Genomic DNA, 23,926 nt, shown 5'->3' with positions numbered 1-23,926 from the left:
GTCAATGCTGGAACACTGTACACACCTTTTTTTAAAGGTTCTTAATTATCTACTAATTGGCAACTTCATCCAACAGAACAATACCAGGCATTACTCCAATTTTTTTACAGGCACAAGTAGAACTTGTTAATCCCTTTTTTCCCCCCACCATTACACAAGCATCACACACTACCCAGTAACCTGTGAGAAAATAAGCTGTGGTTTGGGAGAGCTCCACAGCTAATGCAGAAAAAACCATTCACCTCAGCCCAAAGTACAGGCTATGAAAGAGGAAGAGATAAAGCACAGGGAACAGGAATGAGGTATGGGCAGAATTTAGATACTCATCCCCTTCAAGATTACAGAGGTAAAATCAAAACACCTACAGCAAAATGATGTGAACACACTGGTCAGACCTTGAATTAAAGGAAACTGTCAGATTCTAAATGCAGTCCTGCAACCTCTACTTTACAATACCAGAAGTTCACCATGAGTATCAAAAGTTTATATATGCACACCCAAAGGGAAGCCTATAGCCCCAAGGCGGGTATTTACTCATCACAGGCAGAAGCTACTTCAGTTTAATCTTCCAGTGGGTGGCTGATGCTGAACTGCAAACCAGGAACGAACAAAGCTCTCTGCAAACTCCAGACGTGCAAGTGATGTATCTTTCAGAGCTATTCCAGGATTTAACCATCAGTAATAGCATTTCTCCCTTCCATGTCTGCAGCTCACCTCATGAAGCACATTCATTCACACCTTTTCAATCCAGCCACATAACTCTCCACACCATCATCACCCCATCATCAGAAACTCCTGGGACCAAAACCAGAACTTGGATTCCACAATAACACAGCTCTGGAAATACCCCTGTCAGTTACTTTTCTGCAAAACAAACGTTTCAAAACAAAGTAGCAGGTACAGATGGGCTCTCCACTGGAGCAAAGATCCAGCTAAAAACAGGTTGCCAAGGTAACCAAACCTCCATAGCAAAAAACTCTCCTGCAGTCAGTGCCTTGGACTGCAGACAGCTGCCCTGCATCTCTGTCACAGCAGCTCATCAGCCGTCTCTCCATCTCAGAGTTTCAAGCATTTAGTTACAAGGCTTTACCTCCTTCCCAGCCATGAAAGTCCACAGGGCCACAGCTCATGAACAGGTGCTGCTGTTCAACTACCAGCAGCTTGGGTTTGTGGAAGCAAAGTAGCAGAGCTCTGGATTTCTTATGACAAGTTGTGAGAAGCCTCATGTTCATCTCTTTGCCCCTTGCTCTACCGCAAGAGCCCTCCTGAATGGCCTTTGCCAGCAGGTCATGGCACAGCGTGACAAGAAGCCACCACTGAACATCCAAAAACAGTGAACACGAAAGCTGCCCGTGATGAGAACTATTTTGAAAAGAACGAGCGTATTTGTCCAGAGCACAAGCACTCACCAAATGACGAGGACAAGCACCCTACAAATGCCCACTGCAATACTTCTCACAGACCACCCTGAAGCACTTGTACTGCTCTGTATTGGTGACAACACTTGAAGGAGAACTAGCTCTGTTCTCTCCCTACATTTGTTTCAGCCATTGTGATGAATCTATGTTTAATTTTCCTGTTTCAGTTAGAAAGAAGACAAGAGATTACCTCTGCTTGAAATCAGTATTTATACCTGAACTGCACTGCATCACAGCCCACTCAAAACAACCTGTGCTGCTCCTTCCCTAAGAACTAGGAAGGAGAGGAACATGCTTCACATGAAGAAGAAACTGAGTGCTAGGCTCAGAGCCTGGTCAGAAGAACTAATCCGTCAGAGGTTTACAGCCACTGTGTGCCCTGCACTGATAAATTTATCAAGTGTTAGGAAACCACATATTCCAGAAAAAGTTGCAGTGTTCCTAACTGGGATATACACTACATTGATGCTAAAAGAGCAACCAATCTTTTTCCATGCCAGCACACTCTGCAGCAGCCTCTATCAAGTGTCTCTAAGGAACACGAACACTGTGGAACCTTTAAATCCCTTTGCCGTGTCTCTGTAGTTTGTTTGTAAGGCAGACCCTGTACTGAAAATGAGGACAGCTATGCCCTGAAGTTTTCAGAACTAACAACTTTTAGATCTGGCTTCATATGCCTAGTGCCCTTCAGCAACAATTACACGCACAAAATAAACCTTTAGAGGAAAGTCCAACTGGCTGAACACCCCTCTGCCCTCGAGCTCCAAGGGAGCACTGATGCCACTGTTCCTGAGCAATCTGAAGCCAAACCAGATGTGTCACTTTTTCCCTGCTGCAATCAACTGCTCGCCTCTCATACCCCACCTGCAGGCTGCCCTTGCACACTAGCCAGGAAATTATCCCTTTTTTTTTTTCCCAACAGAGGAGCAGTTCAGTCTCCCAGCTGCACAGGCAGACACCAACGTGATCCTTGCTTGGGCTCAGCCACCTTATCCCAAATTATGCTCCAGGATTTAACAGCAATGGATGGTTTGGGCATGAGATCTATTTCAGCATTAACTGGAAAAAAGCACCATTTTTGCAATACCCTCTAGAGCCTTTTATTTCCTCCCTAAAGGTATCTATTCTTGGCATTCATTAGCCCGACCCAAACACCCACTGTGGTGAGTCTTGAAATATCCATAACTTCACAATACAACAGGGTCACTAGTACTTCTTTAGCAATAAAGGGAAAAGGCTCTAACTAAACAAGCAGCCACCAGTATTTTCATGTAAGTGACCTGAACTGAGTGCACTGGCTGTTCCTCTTAAATCAACAAGAAGAGAACACAGCTTTGGACAACTATGTTTACAGCCTGAAACCCAAGCAGACAAGCATGCTGAGTGGACACAGAGCCATGTGACTGGCTCTGTGTAAAAAGTGGTATAAAGCAGGTTGGTTCTTAAGCAATTTGCTCTCCAAAGAATTATTATAGCAAAAGGATGAAAAGTGACATCACAGATACCCTCCCCTACTTTTTAAACTGAAATGACTGCAGTGAAAGAACCTCTTAGCTCTTTCTCTGCTCAGCTGCTTTTGAAGACACTTTCCCTTATCACCTCCCATAGCCACTCTGTCTGCCAAGGAGCAGCAGTACTCCTGCTCAGTTATTTGCTGCCCTCCCCCAAACCAATCCTCTGTGAGAAAACTGCAGGCAGCCATCATCTCTCCTTTTCTTCTACCAGGAAGGAGGTAATTCCTGTTACAGATGCCCTTCACTCCCTCCTTCCCCTATTCCTATTCCCATAGCAGATTTACCCTCTTTCCCTGTAAGCCTTGTTTCAAACAGAAGTATATTCAGCCCCAGGTGAATTGGGATTCACAACAATAGTTTTGGGTTTTTTTAGCATCTCAGTGTTCCCTGTTTGGATCATTTGTAATGCAACAGAACCACGGAGATAGACCAAGAGAAAAGGGGGGGGAAAAAAAGTAGTAGTATCATCCCTTGGGCAAGTCAGAATGTAGCACAGACTCTGCCAGGAGCATCGGAAGGCTCTGATGTGTTATTGCACAACACAGCAGAAGAGAAGAGCCCTGAGACACTCATCAATGAGAGCTCAAACGGGTTGAGCACAGTACAGAGGCCTCGGTCACTGCATCTGCTGCGCTCACAGGTCAAAAATCTTCTAATGGTGCATATAATGGCCCTCAAGAAAGCAGCGAGGGAGAAAGAGATGTGAGGACTCCTCAGTTGCAGTGTAACAGCCATTAACAGGATCTAGTGCTCTACTAAAATCCTCCAATTTTCTACCCTTCAACTTTCAGGGCACACTGGGAAGAACAGTGATTTTCCCATTCCCTCTAGAAGTTACCATTGAGTCAACAGTATATTCAGTGTCCTCCTCCCCATGTCTCAAATCAAAGCCTCCTTAGAAGGATCCCCACCCATATATCACTAGAAGGCAGCTGATCATGACATCTGGGCAACACTTCCATGCTGCACAGAAGTCCTCTGCCTACAAGTGCTTCAGCAGAACAATAACCACCCTGGATCTTCTATAGCCACCCTGTTCACGTGTATGTATTCTCAAGGCAAGGGCCACACTACTCACTGTAGCACATGGTAAGCCAGATCTGCTAAGGCTTAGTGCAACTAAGGCCACAATGAGAATAAAGTGGATTAGATTTTTCAGGAAGCATCACTGGTCTTTCTGTGTTTCAGTTCTTCCAACATACAAGAGAAAACAGGACCATTCTATCTGCAACAGCACTGGAAGTATAAATAGAGCAAAATGAGGAGCCCTGGCTGTACCTGGCCAGATCAAAGGTCCACCTATGCTTAGTGTTCTGTCTCTAAATGGTCTACATCAAACACTTGTTAAAAAAAAATAGGCCAAACAATGCTTTCTTATATGTTCTTCCAGATTCCAAAATTCAGCATGATTCCCTTACACGAGGGGAACTACAGTACAGAATGTGAAAAAACCAGATTCTCGCAGCACGACAATACCACAACCACGGACCAGTCCACTCTCTTGTTCCAGACTGGAAGTCACAAGGGCTAAGCTAGGATAACCACATAGCCCACTGTGCACCTATGAGGAGAAGAGACCCCAGAAGAGTAATCACCTCTAAAAAATGCTATACCTGAAAGGCAATTCAGATTTAGGGAAGCAAAAGGCTCAAATATGACATTCTGAGATGACCTAAGTGTTAAAATGGTGCAGATCTGGCCACAGTCAGCACTGAGAAGAACAGTGATCAAAAGAAACTCAGGAGGAGATGAGTATCTACAGATTGGGTTTGACAAGAAAGAACAAACAGAGGTATTTTCCAGACAGAGTTGTAGGAATAAGAAGCGTGTCCAAGAAATAGTTACATTGCTATTACAAACTAATGCACCAGAACTCCCTGAGGCACAAACTATCCCAGCATCCTTGGACAAGCGAACCAATTATTCAGGGACAGCACTTGCAGCTTCCTGTCCATCACCCACAGCACTAGAAAACAAGACTGTTGCACCAATGCTGCAGTCCCCTCTCAGGGGAGCAGAGGAAGCAGTAAAAGCTCTGTCAACATCACTAGTCAACATGCTCCAGCTCCTTCCCTCTGCTCTGATCAGGAGGGAGCACCCTGCTCACTGCTGTAACAATTACCTGGCTGGACGCTCCTCTACCCTCCCGGCTTGCTGCCACAGGCACTGCTGAGTTCCTCCTCCCAGCCACCACAGCTCTGTGGCAAAAAGCAGCTGGCAACTAGCAGGCTCCTCATCACCAGCACTCTACAGCTGTTCCCTCTTTTCCCCATGACTCGCTCTCAGGGGTACATCCATGAAAGCAGGCTCTTTTCTTAATGAGAATCAACAGCTTGCCAGAGGGCTGGAGCACACGCTGGCATAACCCATCACTCCCAGGATCAGTCAAGCAGGCTATTTCACCTCCAACCCTTCACTTTCTTTATACAGCCCCCATCCTCACAACTCACTGTTCCCACCTAAATGGAATCAACAGGGTGAAATTGCAAGCTTAATGGAAATGCTGATTGCTGATGCCAGAGCAATGCTGCTTGATGGCAATCCAGCAAGCGATAAGAAAGAACACAAATTTTCCAACTTCAGCTAAAGCTCAGATGAACAATATGCTTTTTTCTTAAGAATAAAAAAAAAAAAAGCACAGACCTACAAGCTTCATCCCTCTTTAGAGGGAAGGGTAGTATTGAGCTGAATTCTGTTTTGTCTGACAGTGTAAGTTCACACTGTTAAATAGTAGTCTTGGGAGTTACAGTTCCACTTTTTGCCTGGGGTTTTAAAACAGAAAAGGCGGAGAATCTGGAGAAAGAAAAGAAGTATTGTGTGAGAACATGGAAAGACAGCAAGGTAAGGAACCTAGGAGTGATACTGCCTGAACACAAAAAGGGGCCAGGGATAAATTATTGCATTCTGAATGCTGCAACCCCTCCGGGCAGAGAAAGAAACAACTTCGAACAGCTGTAACACTTCTATCATCAATGGGACCGTTTCCCAGGAGAAACTATCACACCATCTCCACGAGGTCACTGTGATCTGCAAACTGCTAGGGATTCACAATCAAATTCTCTAGTATTTGCTAGCTTTATTTGAAACAGGACAGAGCAACGTATCTGGATGAGACCTGCCAGGCTGAGGGAAGATGACCAAAAGGTTGCAAACTTATCCATGCAAATTACTAAATTCCCTTTGTGCTCATCTGAGCAAGGCTCTGTTGAGAAATTCCCATCCTGATCTCACCAGGTGATCAATAACAGCACCAAATCTTACATTATTCTTTTTCTGTTCATCAGCTATCAGGGTCAAACTCTTTATCATCAGTATTAAAATATGTTAACATAAAGTAAAGGTAAACCAGAATTAAGTAAAAGCAGATGCTTCCAAAAGATGACCCATGCAGGGAATTTAGAACATCCTCCTTTACAAGAAAAGCCACTGAGTTTCTGCATTTCTTACACTACCTTCTTTAAGAGTTTAATACCAGGACATTTCACCAAATGGCTGGAGTGTTCTTATGAAAATATTCTAGCCTTGATAGAAGGAGGTCATATGGAAAGGTGAGCATGAAATTGTCCCACCAGTTGAGAATGACAGCAGAATACCACAAGTAGACACTTGCAGTCTTCCTTCTGACGTTCCCATCTTTCTGCCTGTAAGTGAGCTTTGTAAGAAGGGACTGGGGTTTTCTTTGGGGTAACACAGAGTGCTCCCAGGGGTAGAAATTAAATAAATCAGTGAGTATCAACCCACAACACAACTATAAACAAAAATTATTTTATAAAACCATGTTTCAATTTCAATCCTTTCCTGAATTCCCTGAAATAGGTAACAGGATTAACAGTTGCCTTCCTGTACCCAGTTTGTGCCAACACAGTACCACATATCACAAGCACCAACACTCCTGTGAGTGAAGAAAACAGGACCCCCAAATGGCTGCAAACTCCCAGTATGTATTCCATGGCACATAACAGCTACAGCCTTTAGTTTGTGTGAGAAACTAAGCCATTTGCTAACTGGCCAAGCAGCTCTACGGTCTTCCAAACTCTCATGGCATCTAGTGATCAGGAACTCTGCCAGTGAACTAGACTGTCTAGTACACCAGTGTGTGAATCCTGCCTCCACAAGAGCTGCAAGATGATAAGCTTCCCGTGCCATGTAGCTGCAGCAGAATGTGACAGTGACAGCTGGATTAGAGATGAAGGGAAGACACAACATCACCTGACTTCCAGCCTGTTCAGCAACATAAATCAGAAGGCTGAAGCAGACCTGATCAACAGTTGTAGAACCAGAAATGACATAGATAACATACTCTCAGTAATCAATGTTTCAGTCACAGAAATAATAAACCAAAGTGATTAAACAGTACCATTTTAAATATGCACTGCATAAGGGCAGTGCTATATATACTGAAAGTCAGGGGGGAGCTTCTCCCCCACAAAAAATTGCTTCTTTATTTTAAAATCTTCCACAGAGGAACCTTTCACATTTTTAGTATTCACCCAAAAAGATTTTGAATGCAGTACTATCCTTGCTTTAAATACAGAACCTGACAAAAAGATCTGAAGAGTGGACAAAAAGGGGAATAAAAAAAGTGTATTTTGTATAGTAGCATTGTAAAAGTCTGCTTTGATGACTCTAAAATGAAAAAGGAGAAAAATTAACTTCTTGATAGTGCTACATATTTGAAGCATGCTTATTTTACCAGTGCATTCTGCATCTACCAAATTAACTAAGCGACAAGGTAAGGAACTATAGCCTTATGTTAAAACAATTTGGAAACTGATCTTCAACACTTACTAATGGCAATGCCCACTTTTAATCCTACTTTGCATTCAACTGCCCCAACAAACAGCTATTTCACCATTATTATTATAGTTCAGATTTTTTTAGGCTCTACTCTTGCTATTAAAAGTCTTTATTAGTATTGCTTTTCTGTTTCTTTAAACATAGCTTTTGCTTAAAGCAAACCATAGCAACTGCAAAGAAGTTACCTGCACCCCCTAAGCTCAGAGTGAATTGCTCAAGCATTGCTAATTTTGAGGTGGGAGGAGTTGAAGAATGAGGTCTTTTTATATAAAAAGCTTAAATGACTCATGAAAACTCTTCTGGCATAGCTTATACATGCTTGACAACAACAACCACCTATATAGCACTGTCCATCATGCAAGTGCTGTACAAACTAGCCCAAGAACATTGGGCTGTTTCTGAGAACAGGGAACTGGCAGTTCCAAAGTTTCCTAATCGGCTCTATGAAGTACCTTACACTTGACATTCAAGTGTAATCATCACTGTTTAAAAAGTGTAAGGTACCTGGCATAACAGTTCAGGAGATTTCCAGTTGGCCAAAATGTCTGCAAGCAAACAGGTCAACACAGTCATATCCACACAGACTTTCTGACCTTGGCCAAATTTCCAGGCTAGTCACCAGCAGTGGTACACTGTCAGTGGTGAAAAACCTGAAGGTTTTCTTCAGCAGCACTCAAAGGGAAGAGCTGCACACTAACCACTGATGGAACTGAAGTGAACAGACAACTGAAAAGGCCTATTAAAAAAGAACCAAGATCAACAGACATCTCTGGATCTGAATCTAACTGCATTTGCATTTGCCAGTCACTTTCATAGGTTAATCAGATTACAACTTCTTTTCACTCTCCAGCCCTCTTTTTAAGATGTTCCAGAATTTAGCTCCAGTAGTGATCTGCTATTTATTTTCACACTACTTTTAGCTAGAGCCAGCTTCTACACACTACTTTTGCCACCCACAGATTTTCCTTTCTGTCAATCCTGTTTTCAGCTCTCAAATCCTTGCATCTTTCTCTGTCACCTAAACATTCTTGGTCATCTGGTCAGCACAGCTAGAGATTTATACTGCTTTGAGTGCCATGGCCCTGGTCCCTTTACTTAATGTGAAAAAATTATTCTAATAGAGAAGCTAAGGCTGGATCACATCCAAAGACTCTGTAACAATATTGTTCTTCTTTAAGCTCAGATGTTGCAAAAGGAAGTTCAACAGAAATAAGATCATATGGAAACAATGTGCCAAATAGTGGCATATCTAAAAAAGTATGAAGTCTTACAGACTGCATAAACAGCCTGATATGTGTCCCAAGAGATGCCAAAGCACCTGGATCCACTGCTTTTCTCTACCACCATTGCAAATTAAAATAAAAAATAGCAAATGCAGAAACTTTCTCAAAGTGCTGCTGGCCTTCCATGCTGAAGACAAAGCATCCACAACGGAAGAGCATCAATCCATCAGATGACACACAAGTGGCTTTCCTTAATTAGAGATTAGCTAACATTAGAATTGGCAAGTGAACAGAAGGCTCCATACACTGCTACTGCTTCCACCTACAACCTTTATCTCAGTTCCTCCGCACCCTATACTGACTACCTACCCCACAGTATTCTCTTTGTCTTCTTCTCCCACTCAATTTTCTGCCTGAAAAAACTCTCCTCCTTTTACGTGCCAGGTAGAACTCTCTCCCTTTCTTTCAATATATCCTTACACAAATTCCCTCCAGCTTCTTTGTTCTGCTCAGCTCTGTTGGGGGGCCTCCATTGCTATTATCCACGCTGCACCACAGGGGCATTGCTTCAGTCATCATACACTTTGTCATTCTAGAAGACAAGTGTGGGCTTGAAGACCTTCTGTAGAGCACACCTGATGGGACAACCTGATATCTCAGACGTTACAGTGAATAGCTGCTCCCTTTTAGCTGTTCCTCCAGCAGTGATAACTGATTATTCAATCCAAAATAAAAGCCTGATGGTCATATGAGAGACAGAAATTAATTCAGAAGTCTTGTGCTCCGGTTTGGAATTGTCTGTCACACAGAGCAAAACCAGAGAAAGAGACATTCTTTCACATCAAAGGCAGCAGTATTCTGGGTAATCAAGAGCAACCTTGACAGGGTAAGAGTTAAATATGAAACAGATCTCAAGACAGGGCTGGCAATTAGCATTTATTCTGCAACATATATAGCATTCTAGAAGCATGTCTGGAGCAGCCAGGACCTGCCCTTCTGCAGATGTGTGTACCACTTCACCCAGGGCCTTCCAGCCTGAATAAACCACTCAGCAGTTACCAAAGAACTCTGTTTACCTCAACATCCTATAAAAAAATTTTTTTTGCAACTTTCTATGGTAGTTTACTCCCACGAGAGGATCTCCTTAAACACACAGAAATCTATAGTAAGCATGGAGCTCTGCAGCTACATCAGGTGTGCAGACATTCCAGTTCCTTCGTAGAAACCTGACCAATCCAAGTGTTTTTATGTTACTGCTTTGCTTTCAAAGCATGTGCGGTACTTAACACTTCTGAGGCACTTGATGTTTCCAAAGCTCTATATAAACACCAGTTAATTAGAGACTGCTAACAAGAATATCCCAAGATGCTGAATCTTAGTGTGTCCAAGGATTTCTGTTTTTTTCCCCTCCCCTAAAACAGGGAAAGTTAAGGATTGAAAGATGCCTAAGAGTGCGCTCCCTGAACTGTGGAACAATACTTTCAAGCAAAAGGTGCTACATTTCAAACTTCCATTCTGCCAGTGTGTAGAAAAGACCCATGCTAGCCTGGCCAAATAGAAATGGCTCTGGTTCACTGTTAACTGCTGAGAAGATATCACACACATTGTCAGATGCAATTTCCATTCACAACAGACATCCACAATGTACACACTCATCTCTTGAACTGGCACTACGCTGCAGCCATGCCTCTAGGGGCTCTGTTCTGAGGAAAACAACTGAAAAGGAACTGCTAATCCCTTAATTAGCGGCATCCGCTTCACCTTCTGCAGGAATAATTTAGAAAGTCTGAATGGGCCACATGTCACACAAGGTGAAAAGTTAGTAACTGAAAATTACTCGGGTTGTTGGTTCATTTCTCTGTACCTGCATCTCAGCTGGGCAAGGCTACTGAAGGGAAGTACTCAGTGTCAATTGAGAAAAGCTTCACAAACCACTCATAACTGCCTCTTTCAAAAGCCACCCTCTCTCAAATTTTTAAAAGGAGTTGCATTACACCAGGCAAGTCACTGATGCTCGGTCTCAAGCACAGCTCCAGGAATACACAGGTAAGGCCATGTTGCCTTGAATTTTCATAAAGCACTTGTTTAAGCCACAACAGCAAGGGGATTAACTGTACTTTCCTGGCTGAGCTACTGGATTGCTTGCTAGATAAGAACTGAAGCACATACCATATCCACCAAAGACTCCTGTTAGGTCTCATCATCCATTCTCCTACTCCCTTCCTCAGACCTCCCACACAATGACTGCATCATATAAGAGTCCTACAAAGCTGTCCACTAGATTATGTCAAACCCCACATTATTTATTTATCTATCTTTGGATGCAAGTGGCATGAACCAGACTATCTACCATCAACTCAAAGGTCAGAGTTAAAAGCCTCTGTTCCCTCACACTGACATTTCAAGGCTGCTCTCTTCAGGAGCAGCACAACTATTCTAAGTGTGAGCATCTCCTACAGTAATAGGCTCTTAGGTAAAGGAGAGGGACCTTGCTTTTCCTATCTCCTTTCTACTCAAATATGTGAGAGAGAAACACTATTCCATAAAACATGACTCCATTTTCTCCAATCAGGTAAAGAGGGACTCAGGTAATGGAACAGAAAAACAAAGACATTTGGATACCATGGTGAGCATGGACAGACAAGAAAGTAAATTAGCTACCATTATGATAATGAACTGGCTTTCCGAAGGAGGCAGCTTGCATGTAGCAACTAAGAAGCAACATAATGATGCTTTAACAGAACTGCTGCTTGCTTTTTAACCCTGTAGCAATGGAACAAGCTATTTTTCCTATTTGACTGTCTCTGCAGAGGCCAAGTACCTGACCAGAGCTCCCTCCAAGTGTAATGAAGCCTCACTCTGCATTTCTTCTGGTAGCACAGCAGCTTGTGCACAATCTGAATGCACCGTCTGGAAAAGAGAGGGCAAAGGATTAATGACATTGCATCTTCCTGCAATTCTACATCAAGCCTGGAAATATCTCTGAAATCAGCAGCAGGGAAATAAACAAACTCAAAGACTATCAGAGGAGGATGGGAGTTGTGGCTTTGGCCTCCTAAGAGGAACCAATGCTCACAAAAAAGGAATCTGACAAAATAAAAGAAAGGGGCCTGTATGCCAGTTTAAACTCAACAGGATTAGACTGACCACAAATGCATGTTTGCTGTTTAATAAATACTTTCTGTTTAATAAATACTTTTCACTCTTTGCTACTTTTACCTAAGGGCCTCAAACTATAAAATGAGTTACTTAACTTGCAGGCTCCGTATATGTGAGACAGTGCACATTATTGTAAAATTGGGACACAATGGAGGTCCTCAGTTTCTCTGTGCCCAGTGATGAGGCTAAAGGAAATGAGGGTGTCAAAAAAACTACAGGATTTTTAGTCTGACTGAGGTGTGTGGTTTAATTACATTTATATATATTTCTAATCAAATTTTCCAGTCCCCTCATACTTAAAATAATTTAAGTATAAGCTTTGGAATGATCATGCAATACACATAACAAGCTCTAGAATCCCCCAACATACAGGCAATGCACTTGTAAAGTCTCCAAATCCTGTAGGTCTCTATAGCATCTAGTGTTCATTCAAACTCCTAGGTGCACAAACATTCTTCACACATAACATCCAAACTAAAAATATAAAACAATGAGTAAATTCTCTAACACTATCATTAAGGACAAGCCAAAAAATACATACAAATTTGAATTTGTTAGGCCAAGCTATTTTTAGCTATTGCCATGTAGAAAAAATAGAAGGAACATTACAAAAAGGAAAAATACCTTTTTCTCCAATCCCTATTTCTCAAAACCACATTATCTCATTAAAATCCACATCCTTCTGAAAAGACACTCATGAAAGACACTGCACATCAGATAAACACAGAGAAACCAAATTCTAAAACTTTGCATGGAATTTATTCAAAATGAGGCGAAAAGTTCAAGACAAGGCTTTAAAAATAAGGCTATGGCAAAAAAATATGCAGAAGGTATACATTATTCTTTTCAGACCTGTAGATAATCCCAAAAATACCACAATGAGGTAGGAACTAAAACTAACTTTGAATAAAGGTAAAACTATTTATAATTGCTGAGCATGACATTAAGTGTTATATTTCAAATTGGATTCTCATAAATTCAACCAAGAAAAGGAAGCAAACCAGCTAGGATAGACAGCTGTCTTCAAATCAGGAACAGCAGTCTCTCTGTGGAGAAACCTCTTATTTCTGATGTTACTGGTACTGGACCATGCCCAGCATCTTTTCACTTCTGTATCTGCTTGGCTGTAAGTCAAGTCATGAAATTATCCATCCTGGTCAGGTGTCTCTGATTTTTAAAAGTTTCGTGCTGAGGATTCATAATACACATAATGGATAAAAAGTACCCTTAGTCTAAGCAACCTGGATTTCTCTTTTAAATATTAATATGCCCAGCCTTGAGCAGCAGCTTCATATTGTCACCTTTTAAATGTACTGCAGAGAAGTGTGACACCACTTGTGTATTCAGAACATCCACTTGGTCTGCAATAACTGCGTCTGCTATGGGATGGTTTCAGACAGGAGTACAGTGAAAGGACTGCACAAACATGCCAAAATGAATGGATACAAATGTCCACTGATGGCTGCTATTGATCATTAATTTTAGTGTTATGGGGTTTCTAGATGTGATGTTGCTTTTGAGTCCAAGCATTTCACACCTTTCTTGTGAAATTCAGGAGCATTATACCCATCTACAAATAGTTCTGCAATTGTCATTTAAAAAAACCATTTCTCACAAACTCAATTGAACTGCACAACCCTTGAAAAGGCACTGTAATTGCAAGGTTATTTGGGCAAAATCAGAACATGCTGAAAAGTTACCTTAAGGGAAAACATGCTATGTGTCTTTATCTTTCCTACAGAATATAGTGCTGTTCACGCCTTGGGGAAATTCAGCACTGTACAAACAGTCACAGCAAAGCCAACAAACTGTCTAAATCCTCCTTCTGCCCTCCAGGCTAAAGCAGTACAAAGCACTGGAGAGGCCCCTGTGGGACACATGGAGTGCTCATGAGTAGCTCTGTTCACTTCTCTCCTTTTGCCCATTACTAAGTTTTACCCCGTGCTGCCTAGCAGGCTATTTCAGGCTTAAACCTCCCTCCCTCCCTCCCCACACTGCCTTCCAGGCCTCACGTCAGTCATCCTTGCTTTTTCAAAACTGCCTTTTCCGTTTCTAGACCAAGATTCATCTTCTGGGAAGTGGGGATTGTTGCAATGACTCTGTGTTATGAAACTTCTTTTAGACTGAAAAGCTCTTTGTGTTAGATCAAGTAGATTAGGAAAACAGTCTGAAATTGAATTGCTTTCAATTTTCTGGCACACAGAGGATTTTTGAAGTAGAAAAAGTTACTGGAAGAGTTCATGAAAAGCAATTCATCCTGCTTCCCACCAGCCACAAAGTGTTATTTCAGCCAGAAGATTGCTGTTTGAACAGGATTCCACCTGAATTCAGACTTCAAATGAAATCACAATGAGTTACCCCACAGACACTTACACATAGAGGTCCATAGGAAATTCTTTCATCATGTGTGTTACGATGAATTCCACCATCAAATCTGACAGAAAAGAAAACGATAAAGTAAGTGTTGAGCTGGCTACTGTTAACTTCTAGTAGACTACAAGGAAGTCAAACTGCCCCACCTACCTATCTCTACCAGACAATAGTCCTGCTTAGATGAAAGGGATTTCACTTTTTTATTTGTTTGTTCTAAAGAACATTAGAAATTTGCTAGAATTAGAAAAGAAACTACTGGAAACTGAGGGTACATACTGTAATTTGCTTTGAGGCACTGCTTCCCCATATGGTTTCCCCCACTATAGTCAAATAAAGACCATACACCATGAATTCTGATGTCTAGAATTGCTCTCATATTTCAAGCCCTGTCACTAATGGAAAATTCCATTAAGAAGCACATTTTAGGAAATTACTCTTGCCAGAAACAATGCACAACCTAGATGTTACTTAAAGAGACATTGTAAATAACACCTATTTTTCCTAAAACAAATTCTGAAGCAAGCAAAGCTAGTTTGATCTCAACATAGGCTAAGCTTCAGCTTAAAACTAATTCGGGGGGAAAAAAAAGAGAATGTGTCTAACATTTCAGGGCTTCCAGGGTGAAGATAAGAGGCAAAGAGTATAGAAATACAATTGAGAGAAGCTAATAAATGACAATTGAATGTGTGTGGGGGTGTGTTCAACTCAACTTCAGCATGAAATGCTTATACCAAGCCAGTGGTAACAATCGTGAGCTGTAAGTTCCTAAGGCAGTAACAGCCCAGCAGAGTGACTCAAAGTGACTAAAAACAGTGTAGATGAAGAGTGTATGAAATCTGATAGCTCTAGAAAGATTCCTCATGCAGCTGTTGTGTCTTGGCTTCAACAATCACTTTTGGGAATGTTGAAGTCTAAGATTTCAACACCATCAGGCTGAACAGCCAGGCTCCATCCATTTCTTAACCCATATATGCTTTTGGCCTCCACAGTAATGAGAGTCACAACTTAATCATGTGCTGCATGAAAAGCTTTCAACTACGCCTCCATATCCCCAGGCAAAACCAATCCTAGCTACTAACCAACATTCCTGTTGGTTTTTTGCTCAGAAAAGGCTTGCTCAATGCCCAGCAAACACGCTCATAGATATGTGTCCCTTCCACAGGTTTGCCATCATCGTATCATCTACAAAGTACTTGTCGCTGTTACCACACTCACCTAAACACTGACTTTATTAATCAACTGCCCTCCCTCTTCTTAATAACTCAGGTCAAATGGGCCAAGCAGCTTCTGCAAAACTTTCTGTAAATGTATATAGGATTTCTTGCTACAGAGCTGCACTCTTGGATTTGTCTGTGAGGTAGCCATGTACAAAGACAGGCATGGATTGCTGTAAACATCTTTAGTATGTAAATGTCCTTCTTTTAAGTCCATCCACCGCTCCATTTAATCCTCAAATCCCATATTTCTATTGCTGAACAAGAGATGCTTCAGGAGCCACAAGCACACACGTGCTCTGACAACACTCACCGAGCACCGCACACACCAGCGGGCGACAGGGCAGGTTCTTGTCTGCTGCTTTCTTCCGATGTCTCATTGGCTTCAAAGACACAAAGATGAAAAGAAGTCAGCAGAAGCCTGAAGTGACAGTCTGTGTATTATTGTATTTTTCAAGCAAATAGTACCATCAGCAGAGGCTTCCCTCTGTCTTTTTCTCCAGCTGCTGTCTTACACATATTAACCCTAAAGGACATGGCTGGAGCAAAACTGTGCCTGCATTCCAGCAGGCTAATACTAGGGATTTGTTTCTCTAGCTATGTAGCTGGAGGGCACTGTTCTACTGAGGGGAGGGAACCCAAGACAAAAACAAATCACACAGCAATTCCTTCCCCTTGCTTAACATACTGATTTGTTTCTGACCCAGAAGTCTGACTGGCGTTCTTAACAGTGTGTGCAGTAGTCAATGGCTTTGGTGTTCATTGTAACAGACCAGAAAGGCTAACTGGACAGCAAATTTGTTGCTAAGTGGTAATGACTAGTATTCTTGGAGTGTGGTCTCCATCAAGTAAGATGTTTCTTTCTTTCTTGAACAGTAACACTTTCAAATGCTGCTTTGCTGTCAGATGAGGTGGAACTTGCCAGCACCACAAAGACAGAATCCATCAAGTAAGGATAACCATTCAAGTTACTTGTAGCTACAGAGATTCATGAGCTAGGTAAGCACACTTCCTCCACACAAAAAAGCTCTGGAAAAAATCCTTTCCTCCCTGAAGGTGAATTACTCCACCCCAAATGAAGGGTAAGCCAATAAGAGCACTCAGTGTAACTCCAGCTGGCTATTATATATCACATGAGGGCTAATGCTTGCTAAAGATTAAGGCAGAACATTCTCTCTACCACTGATTTCCTCAGAGACCTCATAATACACAGCTCCTTGCCAGCTACACAGGCCTCTGAATTCACTGACAGGGCAAACAGCTCTTTGTTCTTTGAAGAATGGAGACATTCTGAGAGCAATTTCAAAATCATTCCCCAGCTACTGCATTTCTGACACTATTTCCACATGCCTTAGCAACCTAGGTTAGATATCTGTGACACAATTTTCAACATACACTTTTCATACATACTCAAATCCTCTGTGTTTGCATCCTAAAGAGAAAACAATCTGGAAGAAAAGACTCACCATTCTGTGTAAGTTTACACGAAAATTCATGTTGTCATCATGAAGAAAAGCATTAGCATATTGATCCTATTGAAAAGGGCAAGAAAAGAGAGGAGATATGAAAAGCCCAACACCCTACAGTTGCCTTTCAAATCACACGTTTCAGTGTAAAACTCCCAAGATACAGCCATAAAGTTAAAAAGCCGTCTGTCCATTTCCTCTTCTCCCATCCATGTTTCCAGTCACACAAAAGCAAACCCCTCCTGATCCCACTTCCACTTTAGGAAAATAAATTGCTAACAAAACAAGCAGTAGTTCTTTCTCCCCCTTTGCTCATTTAAACTCTGGACTGCACACACCATTGTGTCACAAGTTTAACAAGTGCTCCAGGTGCATAATACATGAGGAGGTTCTCCAGCACACCAGTTCTGCGACTGTGTGGATAAAGGTTTAAATTGGCATTTTGATGCCAGAAGCTACTGCAGTACTAGCAGATAGGTTTATGAGCTGTTCCACCCCTCAGGCAAATCTCATTCCAAGACCACCTCTAAATTAAAGAGGCTTCTCCAGATAATGCACAGCCAGAATAGGTAATAAATATACTCTCTCTTTAATACCAGAACCAAAGAATGCCCTTGTTATGCAGAAACAGAATTTCTTATCTTGTGTTATCTATGCATCCACTAGAAGAACAAGTACCAAAGCCATTTAATTAGAAAAATTTGAAATGTAGATGATTAGTTTTCAGGCTGCACCCTGAAGAAACATCATTCCAGAATCCTTACATGGCTATCAACCTCGCTACTTTTTATTCTTTAAGAATGAAAGGTCTTGCAAGCAAGCAAAATGTAAATGCCACACACACACTACCACCATTCAGGACATCAGTCAGCCATTAAAACATACTCCCCATGAGACAGGGCCACATTCAGCCAGGACTGCTGACATAGCTCTGTGATGCTGCTTTCTTATCCTACTACCACATTTGCTAATTGTCTTGCTTGTAGGGACCTAAAAATATGTGACTCACTTTCAGACTTGTAACCTTCTTTGGCAGAAGGGATATGGCACACCCCATGTTTACCATGAACAGCACAGAGCTGAAAGCCATTAGCACATTACTCATCTAAAAGCCACACCACAAGGTCACTTAACAGCTAAGAGAGAAAAGGCTTAGGTTCAGTCTTTTTTCTCTTCATCCCCAGGAGCTGGCTAACTCAAATAAGATCATCCAATTTTCAAGTTTCAAGTCAACTTTAACAGTACTGCATCAAGTATATTAGCAAACATTAAGTGACTGAGGACCTCACCACTCAGTACCCCTGTGGATATTCAGCTCCTGCTCCACAGGAGGCAGGGGGTAGAGCCCTGTAACACACCATCTGCTGGGCAGCTTCACACGAGAAACCTACCTCTGCTATGCATGTCAGGATAATGAGGCACAGCTTGCCACTGTGCAGCCGGTGCTCATCTGCAAAGGAGAAAAAACAAGTCCTCCGTGAGCCACGCAAGCCTAGCAAGGCTGAAGAGCAAGACAGCCGTCGCAGCAAAAGAAAAGTCCAGCTTGAAGATTCTTCACAGTCCTACTTCCTCCATGATAGCTAATAGTTTACTCTAATTAACTACTCGTCTTCCAACCTAGCCACTAAATCCCACCCACTTGTCACCACTCTGCACCAACAGCAAAGGTTCAGATTTGAACTTCCAACAGCACTGTAACTATCCACTGGGCTTCTGTCTCATTCAGTTTTACTTCCACAGATATTCTAAATACTGTCTGTCACAGCAGAGACACACTGTTCCCTCTCTTAGACAAGGTGGAAAGCAAAACATCACCTTTGCTGTAGGTTATGAAACAAGCAGCAAAGCTTTCACAGAGATGCAGCACTGTGTAGCAGAACAACTGCTGACATTATGCTCCAAGTTCCAAGTTTTAACCCCAATACTAAGAGACACGACCTACTTCACTCTGTGCAAAACCATGAAAGAAGGGAGTCTGCAAAGACTTAGCATTTTAAGCCAAGAGTTCCACCCTGATCATGTTCCCCAATCATCTCACAGCTTCAAATAGCTTTTGCCCTGAAAGATAGCTGGAGCAAAACAGAGGGACTAAGGCAGAAGAATGCAATTTTTATTTGGATTATTTAAAATTCCTCTCAATTTTAACCTTGAATAAAAAAAAAACAACCCAAGATACATATAGTCATGGAGTAATGTAGGATGGAACAAATCTCTGGTTCAATCCTTGCTCAAAGCAGAGCCAGGTAAGATCAGGTTGTAGAAGGCACTGTCCAATCAAGCACATTTAAAAACCTTTGTTCTACAAAACACCGCACTTGGATCACACACCCCCAAACCCACAAAAACAAACCAACAAAGAACAACATAACTAAATTCTGAGGAGGCTTAACAGTGCACATTCCCAAGATTTCCAACAGCTCCTCTAAAGCACAGGACTACTAAACATGCCATCCCAGACATGTGCCTTAAGAGTCAAACTCAAAGGAGAGGGATATTTGAAACAGACACACTTTCATATACATCAGAAGACAGCATCAGCCAAATTCCTTCTTTGCAGGTGACTTTTATGAACACTTTGCTGGCTGGCGTGTATATGATAATTATAAAAACAGATAGAATGGGCTTAGCTAGCTATTCTGTCTAGTTTGACACCTCTTGTTTTCTTTTCTTTGCTGCTCAGGGACAGATATTTACAAACAAGACATGCCCTGAAGTGTGCTGATTTCATCTCGCAGCACTAAGTAAGATGAAGAGGAATTTTGGAATTAGAGAGTTAAAAGTCTCTCCTATCTCCTTACCTCAGCTAAAATGTGTAAGTGTCAAGTTTTATACTCCAGCAAGTGGGAGAAATGGCCTAGAATTACACCGATACACAAGAGGCTTGTTATTTTTATACTGTAAGGCCTCCCTGTTTATTTCTGTAGGTGCTGCTACCACCTCTCTCTCTCTCTGGGGATCATGCTGGAAAGGCTCCTGTTTGATACCACGAACTCTGCCTTCTGCCAATGTGTTGTGAACATCAGACCATTTTCAGGAGCTATGGGGCAGCTATGCAAGCAGTTACTTGCACACACACTTTATACTTTCACAGCACCCTTCATTAAAACAACAAAGCAGACCACTTTCCACAGGGAGGTGTATCAGTATGAACCTGTTTCACAGATGGGAGAAAATGACACAGAGGTTTTGCTTCTCTCAAGGCAGCTGCCTCTGACTGACACAAGAGAGACTAACAAGAGAAGGATCTAGCAAACACAGTCTATTAAATTATGCTCTCTGGGACAGGACCAAAACAACTATCTAGTCCTGGATGTGGAACAAACCAGTTTCCCCTCTAAGTGCTCCCACCTGTCTCAAGACACATGGAGTAAATGAGAATTATTCATTCTTCGCTATACTGGCGTCACATAGAATCATAGAATCGTTTAGGTTAGAAAAGACCTTTAACATCATGGAGTCCAATCGTTAATCCAGCACTGCCAATCTCCCAGTAAACCATGTCCCTAATTGCCACATCTACTTGTCTTTCAAATACCTTCAGGGACTGTGACTCAAGAACTTCCCTGGGCAGTCTGTTCCATGCTTGATCTTGTAAGGAAAAAAATTAGGCAGTGCTCCATCTATAATCAAAATATAAGGTCAGGAATACACCCACTAGAATTAGTAAGTACTAGTTTGGAAGGCACACTTTTTTTAAATGATCAATCAGTGGAGCTCACTGCTACAAAATTCTATGGTGGGAAGGATATTAGGTCTATCAGATGCACAAATTTCAAACCTTACACAAGCTAGAACCAAAGTAAAGAAAGAAAGAAACATTAACTCCTGTCTTATAACACAATAAACTCATCTCCCACTGGCTTCTTTAGTAAGGAATCCCCTCTATCAGATTTCACTCTATCTGAAACTAATCCAGTGTGGCAGTTCCCAAGGCCCTTGCTTTTAGCTTTTCCCCCACTACAGTGACTAGTAAGTGCAGAAGTTAAATTGAAAAACATAAAATTGTTCCATCAGAGACTTGGATCAGCAAGACAGACCCTGAGAAAAGCAAATGAGAATTATTAGAGAGGTGGTAAGCCCTCTTCATGTGCACAATCTATTAAAATGACTGAGCCAAGACTGACATTGTTTAGTTCAAAAGACAAAAGGAAGAAGAAACATGAAAGCAGACTTCAAATACGTAAGGGATGACACAAAGAAAAAAGAAATAATCCATTCTCAATATCTATCCTGGAGAAGATAACTAGTAATTAATTTGAACCACAGCAAAGAATTTAGGAAGCACACAAAGTTTTCTCACAATAAGGATAGTTAAACCTGCAATGGATAATCTGAAAATGGTGCTCCATTATCACAGTGTCTTCATCCAACCTGTCAGCAATACCTCTGAGAAAAGATACAGGTAAACCCAATTCTGCATTGGTTCCAAGGAGCTGTGGCTTAACCCCAGACAGTAACTAAATACCATGCAGCTGCTCACTCACTTGCAATGCTTCTCCTCTCTCCACAGTGGGGAGAAGAATTGGAAATAAATCATGTGGGTTGAGATAAGAACAATTTAATAACTGAAACCTCATCATCATAATCATGATAATCATAATGATCATCAGCAGAGTGAGAGAGGGTAACAGAACTGAAGAGAAACAAGTGATGCACAGTACAGTTCATGATACAATTGCTCACTGCCTGCTGCCCATCCCATCCCCAAAGAGCAATGGTCCCCTTCTGGGTAACTCCCCCAGTTCACATACTGGGCATGACATTCTGTGGTGTGGAATATCCCTCTGGCCAGGTCAGGTCACCTATCCTGGCCATGCTCCCTCCCTGCTTTTTGTGCACCTCCTCGCTGGCAGAGCACCAGACACTGAAAAGCCCTTGACAAAGGGTTAGCAATACTTAGCCAGAGCCAAAATATCAGTGTGTTATCAACATCATTCTCATACTGAATCCAAAATCAAAGCACTCTACCAGATACTAAGAAGAAAATTAACTCTGTCCCAGCCAAAACCAGATAGGAGTGCACTAGACATTTTCATGAAGTTTCTTTTGGTCCTAATTATTACTTTTTCTTCAACTAGCTTGCTTACAGAACAAGAGCAAGACAGCCAAACACAATTTCATTGCAAGCTAGTAGGTAAAAGGAAACAGCCTGCTCTCAATCAATGCTAAGCATTCATGAAGTTCAGTAATTGATGGATCATAGCTCTGCAGATACCTTAATATTTCTGTTGTTATATCTAACTTAAGAGTGGAAGTCGGTAATAGGCTGAAATATGGTGCAAAGATCACTTGTTATGTTCACACTATGGTTCTGCCCATATAACCAATGGACAAAACAGCACCCTTGGGTACCCTGAGCAGGAGATTAAGCAATATTTCAACTCCAGCAAGCTGAAATTAACCCCCACAGAACTACAGGAGAAACAAAAAGCACAACATGGAAAGATACTTCCTCAAGCAAATTACTGCCAGTGCAGTCTAAGTTACTGCTGTCCTATTTATAATTACAGAGCTGCCTGTTGAACCAAAGGAGAAAGGAAGTTATTTCCTTCTAATGCTGAACTTTGCCCGCTGTGTCAGTTTCTAAATGTTCTTAAAAATACAGTTCTCTGGTCTCAGACTTCCCCTCTCTGACAGTTGTGTATCAGATCTACTCATACCTTTGGCATATAGACAGGCTTGGTTATTAGGTATTATCATTTATTATTACATTCTTTCCATACCTGACATCTCTCCTGCCAGCATTAGGTCTCTCCTACTTTCATAAGTCTTGTCTCACAATAAGAAATCACTTAATTTTTTCAAAAGGTGAAATCTTCAATCTTTTAAAGAGACTCCTCTTCTATTTCTGGAGTCATTAGGCATGTTCTTGAGCCCTCCCTTCTGACAGAAACACTGTTTGCTGCATCCACAGAATTCACTTACCTTTTGTGTCCTGCATCACAATTGAGCTGTACTTCAAGAAGGTTATCAGCAGGTTGCTAGTTTGCACATCAGCATCCAAAGGCAGCTCTGCAGAGCTTATAACTGGAACAAAGCAGATAAGACACATTTATCCCATACAAATACAAGAAATAATTATACAGAGAACTAAGACAGAGACTCAGAGGTCTAGGGTAGGATGAGCCTACTTGCAGGGGCACCTGACCTCCTCCTCCATGGCCACCCAGGAAAAATTTTGTTATGAGGACTGGTACCACTCCCTCAGAGACCATTTCTCCTGCTCTAAGCACAGGCTGTGGTACCCTGCAAAGTGATATCCCTTCTCTGTCCTGCCCCTGCTCCTCCTCCCAGGGAGATGAGCCCACTGTTTTAGCACTCATCAACATTCCCAACCTAGGGAGCTCTGGATATTTGCACTGACATCCAATTAATTCTTACAAGCAACACAGATAACATTCACACCATTCTCAATTTGAAAAGAGACGTGCCAAGCAAAGGACCTTCTCTGTTTCAGCAATTTTGAAATTTTAGTTCCAAAAGGTCCGTGTCAATTCCATTCTTCCCTTCCAACAACAGTCTCTCTTGCAGAAGCAACAAGACATAATGTAACAATTATTGCGTGACCGAAGTGATAGAAAAGGAAGGCAGAAACAGAAGCTTTATAAAAATCAAGAAGCAAAAAACAGCTTGTGCTAGATACATCACAACCCAGCGGGGAGCAGAAATGTACTTTCCATACCCACAGCACTTCATTGGCATTTCTCTAGGACACCAGCTGTACTTCTGACACCTTAACAGTGGACATCATCTGCCTTAGAC

General features: G+C 41.8%; 1 protein-coding gene across 3 annotated transcripts in view; it reads right to left on the bottom strand.

The window, feature by feature from the left end:
* The window catches only part of ARMH3 (armadillo like helical domain containing 3), a 124,468-nt gene that overhangs the window by 73,323 nt on the left and 27,219 nt on the right, over nucleotides 1-23,926 (bottom strand). For all 3 annotated transcript variants that reach the window (XM_082286293.1, XM_082286292.1, XM_082286291.1), the window contains exons 15-20: nucleotides 23,090-23,191; nucleotides 18,556-18,614; nucleotides 17,165-17,230; nucleotides 16,012-16,081; nucleotides 14,485-14,545; nucleotides 11,774-11,862 (exon numbers count right to left, since the gene is read on the bottom strand). In XM_082286293.1, the coding sequence (XP_082142419.1) occupies nucleotides 11,774-11,862; nucleotides 14,485-14,545; nucleotides 16,012-16,081; nucleotides 17,165-17,230; nucleotides 18,556-18,614; nucleotides 23,090-23,191 (447 nt within the window). The remainder of the gene's footprint in view (nucleotides 1-11,773; nucleotides 11,863-14,484; nucleotides 14,546-16,011; nucleotides 16,082-17,164; nucleotides 17,231-18,555; nucleotides 18,615-23,089; nucleotides 23,192-23,926) is intronic.

The sequence above is a fragment of the Coloeus monedula genome, assembly GCF_965178545.1.
Source record: "Coloeus monedula genome assembly, chromosome: 8".
Lineage (NCBI taxonomy): Eukaryota > Metazoa > Chordata > Aves > Passeriformes > Corvidae > Coloeus > Coloeus monedula.
This window is presented reverse-complemented; position numbering and strand designations above follow the sequence as displayed.